Source organism: Siniperca chuatsi, linkage group LG4 (assembly GCF_020085105.1).
Source record: "Siniperca chuatsi isolate FFG_IHB_CAS linkage group LG4, ASM2008510v1, whole genome shotgun sequence".
Classification (NCBI taxonomy): domain Eukaryota; kingdom Metazoa; phylum Chordata; class Actinopteri; order Centrarchiformes; family Sinipercidae; genus Siniperca; species Siniperca chuatsi.
Window position 1 is genome coordinate 29,139,788 of NC_058045.1, and position 12,741 is coordinate 29,152,528.

At 40.0% G+C, this 12,741-nt stretch overlaps 2 protein-coding genes and 1 long non-coding RNA gene across 4 annotated transcripts in view; 2 read left to right on the forward strand and 1 right to left on the reverse strand.

Moving 5' to 3' along the window:
* LOC122874663 (plasma membrane calcium-transporting ATPase 1-like) overlaps positions 1 to 8,027 on the reverse strand; it is a 30,981-nt gene extending 22,954 nt beyond the window's left edge. Inside the window, exons 1-2 of one of the 2 annotated variants that reach the window (XM_044192841.1) lie at positions 7,871 to 8,027; positions 1,968 to 2,259 (exon numbers count right to left, since the gene is read on the reverse strand). In XM_044192841.1, coding sequence (XP_044048776.1) covers positions 1,968 to 2,163 — 196 coding nt within the window. In that variant the 5' untranslated portion in view covers positions 2,164 to 2,259; positions 7,871 to 8,027. Of the gene's footprint in view, positions 1 to 1,967; positions 2,260 to 3,989; positions 4,715 to 7,870 lie in introns of those variants that run through there. The other variant, XM_044192842.1, reaches the window with a different exon arrangement.
* On the forward strand, positions 52 to 4,777 carry LOC122874673. The gene is made up of 2 exons (XR_006377655.1): positions 52 to 405; positions 4,701 to 4,777. It is a non-coding gene; the product is annotated as an uncharacterized LOC122874673 (long non-coding RNA).
* Positions 6,282 to 12,557, forward strand: bet1l (Bet1 golgi vesicular membrane trafficking protein-like). The gene is made up of 4 exons (XM_044192855.1): positions 6,282 to 6,417; positions 9,658 to 9,743; positions 10,101 to 10,157; positions 10,969 to 12,557. The coding sequence occupies exons 1-4, from the start codon at positions 6,399 to 6,401 to the stop codon at positions 11,134 to 11,136; spliced, it is 330 nt and encodes a 109-aa protein (XP_044048790.1). The 5' UTR covers positions 6,282 to 6,398; the 3' UTR covers positions 11,137 to 12,557.
* Positions 12,558 to 12,741: the final 184 nt, after the last annotated feature.

Here is a 12,741-nt window from a genome sequence, read left to right on the forward strand (position 1 = left end):
GGGACATGCTCAGATCCCTTTGGACACACTGCAGCTGCTGCACGACTGAAGAAGACTCAGTCAGTCTGAACAGGTTTTTAACCCAGCACTTCTCTTCATGTTGTCTGAAAATGAAACTCAGCAAGCAGAGCACTGAGCATGTGGGATTACACTGAAAGTTAATGGATCTGCCCCCCAGCTGTCACCACAGAGGAGTAAAGCAGTGTGATGGATTTTCCACTGATTTCAAGCTGCTGCTGACATTTTACCTCTCTCTGTCAGCAGGAGTCGAAACGCTGAAGGTGTTTACTGAGCGAGTGCAAGATGGACAGACTAAATGAATTAATGATGAGGAGGAAAATGTCAAAGGGCAGTTGTATGAGACACACTGAGTCCACTGAGACAGACTGAATTCCCTGTCTGCAGGTCAGTATGAGACACACTGAATTCCCTGTCTGCAGGTCAGTATGGGACATTTTTATTTCATGCTGGTCTGCAAATGACAGCGACACATTGCTTCAGTTTATTATGACATTTAGGGCCCTATTTTCGTTGTGCGCTTGCACCGCCGAAGGTTGGTATTTTCCTGACCTTGAAATTCGCCCTTGCCCATCTGTGTGGTATTTTCGTGCCCAGTGCTGTACACAGGAGGGAGGAGAAACGGACACAGGTGGAAGGTTCATTCAAATGAGGCAGCACAAAGGGAGTTGTTGGTATTTTGGTGGAAAATGGGTCTTAGATGCTGAGGAAAGTCTCAAAACCATGTCTGTATCTGGTGCAAAGTCACTTTGGTGATTTTATCAACAAGTGTAAACTAAATTCTTGCAGCAATACTAAAGAAGCTTCTTTTCATTTGTGGTGATTGTCCTCATGCTTACAGTGATTGGCACAGCTGTTTCAGAGGTAGGAGAGCAGTAATGTGACTGGCTGAGAGTGCACTTATTAATGACTACACCCGCCAATTTCTATTCCACTTCACCCAGCCTTTTTGTAAAATGAATTTACCACAGATTTTGGTTAAATTTAGGGATGCACTAATCTGACCTTTTCTCTCTTGATACAGATTTTGATACCCAAGCTCAAGGTATCTACCGATACAAGTAAAGGCCTCCCACTACATGTGCAGAAGTGATGAGTTATGGTCACTTTACTGAGTGTGTGCAGTCCACTGTGATGAAATGAATGCAACTGATAGCAGAAACACAAAATTTTAAAATTACATTGACACTGCATTTAATGTGGATCGGTGATATCTGGCCGATATCTGATCCGCTTAATAAGGTCACTATCACGACCAATACCAATCAAATGACTGAATGATCAAATGTTTAGTGCATCCTTAGTTAAAGACACACATTTTCTTACAGTATCCCCAAACGTTTCCTTTTAGCTTGCTGTTGATGTTGGACAATCCCAATAAAGTGCTAAATGACTTCCTTCTAAAAACATCTTTAAAGCCTTTTTGGTCAAACTTTGGACCACTTCACATCACTAAAACTGCCTCAGAAACAACAAGATAAATCATATTGCCCTCGCTGCTGTGAATACTCCATTTGAATTTTTCTTAATTCAAATGCAGTATTTCCAGACTGGAACACGCTGTGTTTGTCTCATATTGTCCTGAAGCTGACAGAGAGCAGAGCAGGGTCAACAGAGGCTGCGGGTCACAGTCGACTTTGGCCATCACACAGTCCCTCAAGCTGGACTAAACCTAATATGTCCTCCATTGTTTTAATGGTGTCCACGCCAGGGGAAGGGGTCTGTGAGTCACTGGTGAAGGGGCCTAAAACATCATTACATACCATAGTGGCTCTGAATGAAAACACCAAACTGTATTTAGAGTAGAGCGTCACACTGCTTGTGGCTGAACTTAAGTTTAGTTTTAGATTCACATTTCTGGTGTTGTGATGCTCCAGCCTGTAGTTTTAGAAAGACTGTCTGTGCAGACAGAAACTAAACACAGACCCAGAGTTTTTGAACATATTTACCTTCGACTGGTGACGTCCTTAGTTTGGCACACAGTCCATTAACATCGCCATAACACTCCTGGATCCTGGCTATAGACTCTGCTCCTCTCAGCTCCATCAGCGAGCGCAGCTCCAGCAGTGAGCAGCTGAACTCCGCCTCGTGGTTGGCCTCACCACGTCTGCCATGTTTCGACCCACGAAACGAGTTGGTGGCCATGTCTCTTTCCTCTGGGACTCGACAGAGGCCTTCCCGAAAAACACAGACTCAGTGGTCGGCCTGAGGTCCAGATCTGGCCTGACGGGGACTCTGTGACTGTAGGGGGATAAATAGATCAGGTCATTTCAGAGGTCTCGTGGGAAAGCAAATAAGTAACTCTAGGGGAAAGATTTTGAAATATATCCACACAAAGGGCGTGATTGGACTTAAAATTTAGGGCTGGGCGCAGGACAACAAGGTCATGTCTTTGGTATTGTTTCTGTGAATGTGGAGGTTTTCACTCTATAATTACGTACAAATTACACGAGGGGTTTTTAAAGACTGATTCTGATATTTTTTATGACTCAACATATTTAAATTTGTCTTTGATGATGTACATCAAGTAAGAGGGAATTAGTACTTCTCTTATTATATTATAATTATATTCCTGGGATTGAGGAGCTTTTGAACTAGCATGTAGATCATAAAGTCAATAATATTCAAAGCAACAAACCACTGTGTTCCAGTGTTATGCATTACGTCAGTTACGTCAGACAAAATGTGTAAATAGTCAATAACCATTTTCTTCATTTTTTAAATTACAGCTTGCACAGAATAATTTATTTGAACAACAAATGATTGTATGATTGTAGAACAATAAGAAAATAAGATCATATGACCATAGTGTGATTCAGCTTAAAGTTGATATAATAAAAATAATAATAATATTCAAATATAACCAAGACCGTTAGGAAAGAAACTGTGTGACAGAGGAATGTGTAAATAAATAACTATTCCATACTCCATATCTAACCCATCCTAGCCCGAGAACCAACTCCAGCTCTAAGCACAGCACCTTGCTCAAGGGCAGCAGCAGGAGCACACATTAGATCAAGGCAAGAACAACCTTGATGACAAAGATACTCAGGAGGATGAAAAATATAATGAAAACAACATTTAGAGTTTGTTCAGTTTTGGAATCTCCTAGCATCATGCTCGTTATATTGTCTCACCTCATTACTGTTAGTAACCAGCTGTATGAGTGAAAAGCCCTCAATCAACCAGGTAACTGTGAAGCAAGACAGCCGAGACCTGACAGACCTAATCAAACCTCTATCTAGCAAACTGCTCTGTTCTCCACCCCCAGTTAACACAAAAATTGTACTGTTTTAACTGTTGATTCACTCTGAACAGAGTCTGGATAGATATCTGTGTGTGGTGTACAATATTGTGCCTGCTGCCTGGTATATGAACTGAAAGCCTTTATATTTGTTTTTCACAGGTTCTGACCTCTGTGCCTTCAGCTGTAATCTGTGTCAATCAGTCAGCCGAAGCTTAATCTGAGCAAGAGAGAAGCAGCCTGTTTAAGGCTGAAGGAGAGAAATAAAAGAGCTACTGAGAGGCGAACAGGCTGAATAGAAGTCATGATTGGTGGATAAAGCTTTGCTGCTCACTGTACAAAACTAGAGTTCTGTTAGTGATTCCAACCAACGGTCCAAAAACAGAGATTCAGTTTACAACAGGAAACACAGAGGGGCTGTAAATATTCATATTAGAGAAGCTGCAAAAAGATCATTTAGATTTGTTTTGGGGAAATTCTCTGTTGATCAGTTACTAACTAACTAATCATCGCAGCAGTACATGAAACAACACAAACTATAGCTGTGTGAAAGAGTTAAATAAACTCAGCAGCCAGCCTGCCACACTGAGGAAACACATTCAGGCTTTTTGAAATAAATAAATAAATAAATAAAAAAAACAAACACTATTCAGAGACAGTAATTTATGATAAAACATTATTGTCACTTCATTACTGCAGCACTGAGAAGAAGAAAGGCTTTACTTACAGAAACTTCCCCCATCGCCTCCTGTTAGCAGCAGCAGGTATTAGTGGCAGTCCGATTACTCTGAGCAGCGTCACACTCACAGCTCCAGAAACAGCCCATAACCCGGCCACAGCCGGCAGTCTGCAGACCTGCTCCAAGACCACAATTTACTCCCAAAACCAGCCTGTTATTCAGAAATTTAGTTTGACCTTCAGCAAGCTCACAGTCACAAGCAGCGCTCCATCGGAGGAAAAAAACAGGAGCTGGCTAAATGATTATCTGAGGAAAGCCTCGCTTAATCTAATTAGACAATCTGTGGCTTCAGTGAGCACCAGAGAGACTGCTGCTGCAGCTCCTCCTGCTGAGTGAGACACACCAGGTCTACACAGAGTCACAGACCGGGTCTACACACACCAGATGTAAACCTGCTGCTGCTGCTGCTGCTCCTGCTGAGAGGAACACACCGGCACAACACAACAGATTTGAGGAGAAGATGTAAAACTGAAGCCAGGGGGGTCAGAGTGTACAACTAAGGAAGCAACCACCCTAAACACCCTAGCAACCAGTTAGCATCCCTTAGCAACCACTAAGAAAACCCCTAGTAACCAGCTAGCATATCCTAGCAACCACCAAGAAACAGCCGAACAACTTGCTAACTGTAATGTATATCCTGTTCTCTGTGCTCTGACTGCATTAGTTATTGTTCACTACCGTTGTTTTGTTTTCTTACAGACACATACGCACACAAAACTCACGCACACTTCCCTTCCCCCCACCCTCTGAGCAGCAGTGATGCAGGCTGACGTCAGGTGGCACACACACACACGTGACACACACACACACACACAGGTGGATTACAGCACATAGAGACAGGGAGGATTAACTGAACACACACACACACACACACACACAGACACACACACACACACAGGTTGATATCACTGTTTCACATTTGCATGATAGTGTTTTCACACTGAGCTAGCATGAACTTTGACTCCACACTCTAAATAGGACTACCACAGCAGTAGTTTAAGGACTCATTGGACAGAGCGGTCAGGGATTGGCCACGCCCCCACAAATGCACCAGCCTATCAGAGCTCTGGATTCATGCTGCCACAAATCATAATTGAAACTAATTTCTGATACACATTCTTGATCTAGTACAAACTGCACGTTACAAATCAGATCTGACAGTGATTAAGACAGCGATTGTTACAGTCATAAAACTAATAATAATAATCTCATAAAGAAGATTGAAGTCTGTGAAATAAACTTGCTTGATAAATTCATTCTGGGTGAATTGGTTCAGTCAGCACTGCAAGTTGACCTGGGATCAGCTCACCAGTCTGTACAGTGTGTGTGTGTGTGTGTGTGTGTGTGTGTGCTGCTACCCAGTGGTCACACATAGTCAACACACAGCACACACTCGAGCCACCTTTGAGTCTAGGAATATCTCCCATCTCCTGCATTTTACTGTTGTGACTGTTGGAGGAGACCTTCTATCTACCACATTATACTGTTATTCCATGGTCAAACCAAGAACTGGGTGCTATGATTGGGGAGAGCTGAAATAATTTTGTAATAACAACAGCAAAACAAAATACCAAGTAAGTAAAAAACTTCAGGGTATCAGAAACAGCAATGATCTGTATGACGTAGTCACCTGTCTGTGGAGATACAGAAAACAGCCATACAGAAACTGAAAGGTTACTGGAAAATGTAACACACTGGACACAAAAGGCAAACTACACATCCATCTTTTTTTCTTCTTTTAATCCTTCGACCTTCTGTACAACCCCATCTGAATTCTTACTGAATGTGTTTGTACAGCAGCTCTTTAGCATTTTACCACAGTTTAATTTTGTTATTGTTTCATTAGGCTGCACAATGCAGATGCTGACAGTTTTGTTGTTGCCTTAGCCCCATTTGGTCTTTCATGTATTATTATTATTATTATTGTATTGTAGTCATAGAGCTCAGCATCAGTTTTTCTTAAAAACCACATACCTCTTCGCTTGATTTGTACGTCATGCCTCAAAATGAACACATTTTATCATCAGTTATATTCATTATAATTTGAAATTTCCATTATTTCTTTTTATTTTTATGCACAATAATGCATTTATTTCCTTCCTGGGTCATACAAATCAAGCAGGGACATATGTATGTAAAAAAACATTATGTTTGTTTGGATTAGGAAACAGAATCACAATTTGGGATACAGGTTATTTATTTATTTTTTTAATCAAGAAAAACCTTTGGAGCTGAAGTTAGTGTCTTTAAACCAACATCATCGGGGATTAATCTTTCAGAAAAACTGATGCTGACTGGACATGAGGACATCCTAGAAGGGGGAGTAGCCACTTCCCCTATTGGATGGTCACGTGAATTAAAACTTGTACACAGCTGATCGTGGCGTCACTCATCAACATGGCGGACTGGAATAGAGGTATTGTTTTTTTGACACGTATTCACTTCTAAATGTTCAGCCATTGACCGTCTTCAGCAGTACAGAGCTAATGATACAGCCGGTGTGATGGAGTGTATATCATAAATGACAGATCAGATCGGTTGTGTGTTTAGTGTCTGGATCTGTAGTTCACTTAGAGCCGGGGGAAAAAAGCCTGGAGATTAGCTAGTAGGCTAACTAGTATAGCTTAGGAGTTATAGGTTAGCTCAGCTGTCTTGAATAACAAACTATGAACGGAAAGGTCTACTTTGTCCACAAAATTCTAACATTATTTTTTCCCCCCTCAAGTTAGAGATAAGAGGTATGTCCTTGCTTAATATGTGCACATAGTTACCATCTAACAATACGAGGAAGCAGTGAACCCTTGTGTATGGGACTGACTGTTACTTACTGTTTATTAACATACAGAAAATAAAACATGAAATGTTAACAGGACACAGTATTCCGTCACACTCTGTGGTAACACTCCAACGAAGACTGTTTCCATGCGGATATGTGTTTTCCCTTACCTAAATCTGTACTAAACCGTGTCCCCAAATCAACCAGTCGTCTTCTTAGATTATTAACTTGACCCCAACAAGTTATCCCTGATACGCCTAACCTAAATCCTAACCCTAACCCCAACCACAGTGGGGGGCGCTATGGGAAACGTAATTTTAGCGGGAGGGAGACGCTCGAAGGGGGAACAGACTTTGACAACTGTATACGCTACCAGTACACGGTAACACCGGCGAAAGGTGGTATCACATCATAACAGTCATCAGTGGTACAATGCAGCGGTAAAACTGTTGGTAGGAAGTGCCGTAACCGGGTTATATAACGTTGGTTAACTGAGAATCCGCATTTCACACTAAAACAAGTACCCGACCGTTAGGTTGAAATGTAATAATCTGCGTCACTTAGCGTTAACATACTCTGTACGTCAATTCGGGGAAACGTAACGTTACAAAACCATTGTTGAATAGTAGACTAACAAATTATTGCACTAGGAATTCCTATGTATTGTTATATAGCCACGTCTTCATCAAATAGACAGCCAACAGACTGTTTTACGGCGTTTTTGAACGTTAACTAGCGTTATACGTTAACCTAGCTAACGTTAATTTTCTGGATTCTGGACTTTCACACGGTATATCTCTAGTTAAAATTCACTTAAGTATTTTTAATCAGCCTAATGTCAGCAAACTTTTGTAATTCAAGTTCAGTGGCGTTTGATAACACACATTTTATGATTGTCATATAACGTTATCTTATCTGCGCGGCAACAGTAATTAACGACAGATTGACGTTAGCTAGTTTACTGACAGAGCCAATGACGTTAGGTTGCGCTGTTGGAGTAGCGGGCTGTTTGACTATCTCTCTTAAATACACTTATTACTTAAGGAATTCATCTGGGAAAAAAAACATACAGATGCGTAAAGTTTATATTCACCTTTAACCGCCTTTTAATGTAAAACCCTGCTGCCGAGGAGGACGAGATATCGAGAAACCCCCGGCCGTTGGACCAAAAGGCCACGCTCACAAGAAAGATATTATAAAATGGCGTCATGAAATTAAGACCGCAATTTTCTTGATTCATATTTCTACGGAGCCCCCTAAAGGTCATAGCGAGATTTTTTTTTTTTTTTGAGGATTACTTTAGCATTCTGTCGCAATATGTTTTGCGTTATTTCGCAATACTTTTCTTCTTCCATTACTTCTGAGCCATATGTCTATTTGTAATGGAAGGTAGTGCGGAGATTCTCAAGTTGATGCATTTAGCATTGTTTATGGACCCCTCACCTTTATACGATGTCCAATGCGAAGAAGTTATCAGATAGAACATTATCTGTATGTAGGCCTATAAGGAACAGCAAGTATTGCTCCACGCTTATAGCAACAGGCTTTCTACCAAAACCTGTTTCAGCAATAAAGGTTACTTTAATTTGTTTTGTGCAAAGAACAGAGGACCCTGTGCAAAAACGCAAAAAGCTTTCCAACTTGCGTTAGTCTGCATTCCTGATGTATCTCTGCAAGTGGTTCAATGTTGTCTGCTCTTTCTGTGACCGGACCTTTAGGGGGCCCCGTACCTTTCTCTACTTAATACATTATTTTACATTACATACTGTGAATATCTAGCTAGAGTAACTACTGTCTAGAATGTCAAACTACTGCATAATATTTAAGATTAAACTAACTGACGTGACACAATGATAATGAGAACCATCTGCTAAAGATGAGGTTTGTATGATTTTTCATACATTGAGAAAAATGTGAAGATCATTCAGGGCTAACGCTTTGTTGCTATGTGTTTAATAGTTTCTTGTAGGTTTCTGTGATCTGTCGAGATGGTAACATTTTTCATGAGAAGCTTTGGGCGATCTATCAAATCAATAAGGAGGACTAATTAATGACAATATTGAATTCACTGCACCTTTGCTCAATGTGATGTTTTATTAATTCACTGGTTTAGCCAAAAACAGACATTCCCTTCTCAGATTCTCAATTAAATTCCCAGAAAATGTACAATATAATATCAATATTCATATACCATACTAATTACAAGGAGAATGGAGACTAACATTTGAGACAGATCAGTAAATACCTTCTCAATTATTTGATGTATTAAGACAGAACCAGGAAATGATACAGCACTTACATAGTTATGTAGAGTTCATTAGCAGTTGTTCATTATAAGACGAAAAAAATAACTGTTAAATCCATATTGATTGGAAAAACTGACAAATCAATTTAAACCCAGTTAAATATAAATTTATTTGTTCAAAACTGTATTCTCTATTTCTATAATCACATGTTTACCTGTAATGTACCACACAGAAAGACAAATTCTACATTTTCGCATGTTCAGCTGATCTGCAGCTTATTGGAGTAGCATCCAATTAATTGGAATTAATTCTTCCATTTTCCTTATAATTGGTACCAGATTATATAGTTCTTTCAGTGAACTTTCCTAAGGAACTAATTACATATAATTTCATTTTTTAGGAGATTATTAGAATAATATGGGAGTGTTACAGGTTTAGCGACTGATTGAAACATTACAGAAGGCTCAAGACTGCTTAATTTATTTAATAATCTATTTCACATTTGTAAATGAATAGTATGCATCTAACTACAAATCCTACTGAGGACATTACACAGAATCATAGTGTCTGCTACACAAAGTCAGTACTTTAACCACTGTTTAATTTCTAATCCAGTGTGTTTGTGTGTTTCCAGGTCATGGCTCTGTGGACGACATGCTGGATGCTGAAAACAAGCGGCTGGCTGAGAACCTGGCCACCAAAGTCTCCAGACTGAAATCTGTGAGTCACAACCAACAATTACTCTCTTCATCTACCACTTTTAATTCTTTCTAATAAATGCGTCAATGGCTTTTAGTCAGAAGTGAATCTTCAGACTGTTGATTCAGGAAAGTTTGTGGTATTGGGCTATATAAATAAAAATTGACTTCACACTGTTGTATGTTCCTTTCTCAAAATCTGCTATTGTGTTCTCCCTTCTGTCTGTAGTTTGATCCTGAGATGATGTAGAGATTAATTTCATGTCATTAATCGTTCCTTTTCTAATAATAATAATAAATAATAATACTACTACTATGAACTTAAGCGTAAGGCCTGCCATTTTAACTGGATCATCTGTCGTGTCTCTGCGTCTGACAGCTTGCGTACGACATTGACAGAGAGGCTGATGATCAGAACGAGTACCTGGACGGCATGGTGAGTCCTGGTCAATGAAGAAATATAGAAAAGTATAATTAGCCTTTGTTTTTTTAAATTTACATTCCTTGTCCTTGGAGAGAGCTGGTTTCTAAATGGCTGGCAGATGTCCATTTAAATCATATGCACGGCGTAAGTCCCACCCCTCTAGGTTCTGTACTTTCTCTGAGAGGATTTCTTCCATCTGTCTTTGTGAAAGGCTGACTTTGTTTTTTTTTTTTTGCATTCAACAACAACAACATATCCCATGATTCTGAGCCAACAGTACACTTTTAAAGCCTCATGGGAGCTGTAGTTGTCGAATGGCAACAAAATGATCATTGTTTTATCTTCGTAAAGGCCCCTCTACTGTGTGATGCTTGGGCTGTCCTAGAGAGACGTTAACAATGTGAGGAAATCTTCAATCAATCCAAAATTGTGGTCTTACAGTAGATCTCACCGGGGCCCTGAAATTGACACCAGAGTTTCACTTTACTAAGAGACTGAGTGTGATAACGTAGTGGCGTGTCTCTCAGAGTCTGTGTGGATTATTACATTTGATTAAAATACAAGTGCATCTGTTCTGTGAGACGGACAAGTGACTGGCGTCAAAAAGGCTTCAGAAAAGGCTGCTGGTGTGAATTGACCTTCAGACACATCCACACAACTCCTCTGGGTTTGAATGCATTTTTCAATATGTGAAGGGGGTATGTTCTAGCTAAAAATGGGGTGTGAAATAACAGGTTGTCTCAAATATAGGCCTGCTTCTCTCTTCAGTTAAGGTTTATAAAGAGACCCTTCATTATCTTTTTCCTTCCTCTTTTCCTTTCAGGACTCAAACTTCCTGAGTGCGACGGGCCTGCTGAGCGGCAGCGTGAAGCGTTTCTCCACTATGGTCCGGTCCGGCAGAGACAACCGCCGCATCCTCTGCTACGTCTCTGTGGGCCTAGTCCTGGTCTTCTTCCTGCTTTACTACCTGGTCTCCAGGATTCAACGCTGATAGGAAAACCAGATCAGCCAGGAGCTGGTCCTTATGTGGAGCTGAGACTGTAGACTCTCACGTCATATGTGATAGGTTTAAATCATCTCTGAGGTTCTCGTGCACAGGAAAGCAAAAACGTGACAAAACAAAAAGGAAGTAGACTGAAAACATTTTGTTGAATCCTTGAACTGCCCAGCAGGAGGTGTCGACCAGCTCACCGGGGGAAATGGTAGTGGGCGTGGTCATACCGAAGATGCTGGTGCCTATAAAAAAACAAAACAACATCCCTGGACTTTGACGCTTTTCCACTGGGCACCACTTTTTGTCCCTTCCTGCTGCAGCCAGGAAGTCCTAATATCGTGAGAAGGTGGAGCCTGAATGCAGCTCAGGTGGGAGTGGCACCCACCACAGCTGAGTGTGATAGGCTAATGAACCTGTCAGTCAAGACAATCTTGCCCCAAAACAAAAGTTTCATTAAAGTGTAGCTGTGTCTCAGTTCCAGACTACACAATAATTTTAAAGCAGGTTATGAGTTGTAACTAGTCTGTTCAAACTGCAAAAGTGACAAAATTACTCAAAAATATATATATGACAGACTAAAAACAGATTTTTGAGTGTGCTGTTGATGTACACTATTGTCTCATATATCAATGCATGAAGGAATGACTCACAGCTGCAAAAAATCTAAAGTGCAAGTTTGGTAGTGAGACAGCCACAAAAAGGTCAAAGGGGAAAAAAGGTTTGGTTGGCGTGCATATTTTATTATTTCTTGTCAGAACAAAACAGAAGTTTTTAAAGATCTTTTTTTAAAACACCATTATTTGGCAATTAATATATAATATGCACTGTCTGACAATTTGTATGGATTGTGGAATTGGGACACAGCAGGTGACAATCTGCTGGTGAGAGCAGGAAGTGACACCACCTTCTGCTATTGACATCTTAATGAAGTATGTTAACAAACGTACGTGTTAGCAGATAGCTCTTGTTAGCATCTAATGACATTTTATTGCAGTTGATTGACATGAGACAAAGCTACAGGTAAATACTCACACCACATACTGTAGCATGATTATATTTTTTTTTTCTAAGAAATTTTTTTTAAACGTGTGTTCAGTTGTGTGTTACTTTAGTTTGATGAGCAGGTTTTGTGTGTATTTGCGGTTAAGCCCATTTCCTTCTAATAATTAATATTAAATGTTGGGACCTGTTCTGTTTATAGTTTACATGGACATTTTGTATAATTATATATAGTTTGTCTTTTTTATTCCACATTCAGTCAGTCAGTGTCTGCACAGCAGATCCCTGCTAAAAGAGACTGGGGGAGATTTAAGAGGGTTAAAAGTGTTCTTTATGTTTACATTCCAGCTGTCAGGACTGCTAATCAGCCACAGTCAAAATTATTATTAATACACATGCAATAAATCGTTTTAATTGTGGAATTTGCTTCTTTTTACATGATTTTATTTAGGTTCAGGGCATTATTTGAGGTGTACTGCATTTTTATAATACAGTCGTAGTATGACTCTGAGAAAATGATAAAGATTTTATTTTGATAACCAAATGAGAGAGAGCTCTAACTCATTTTATATTATATGAATTTGCAACCTGAATCAGCTGCCT

Excerpts from the sequence above, each read along its gene's own strand:
- bet1l (XM_044192855.1), top strand. Across the intron at positions 9,744-10,100 it reads AAGTCTCCAGACTGAAATCT|CTTGCGTACGACATTGACAG; the intron begins GTGAGTCACAAC and ends TGCGTCTGACAG. Across the intron at positions 10,158-10,968 it reads ACGAGTACCTGGACGGCATG|GACTCAAACTTCCTGAGTGC; the intron begins GTGAGTCCTGGT and ends TTTTCCTTTCAG.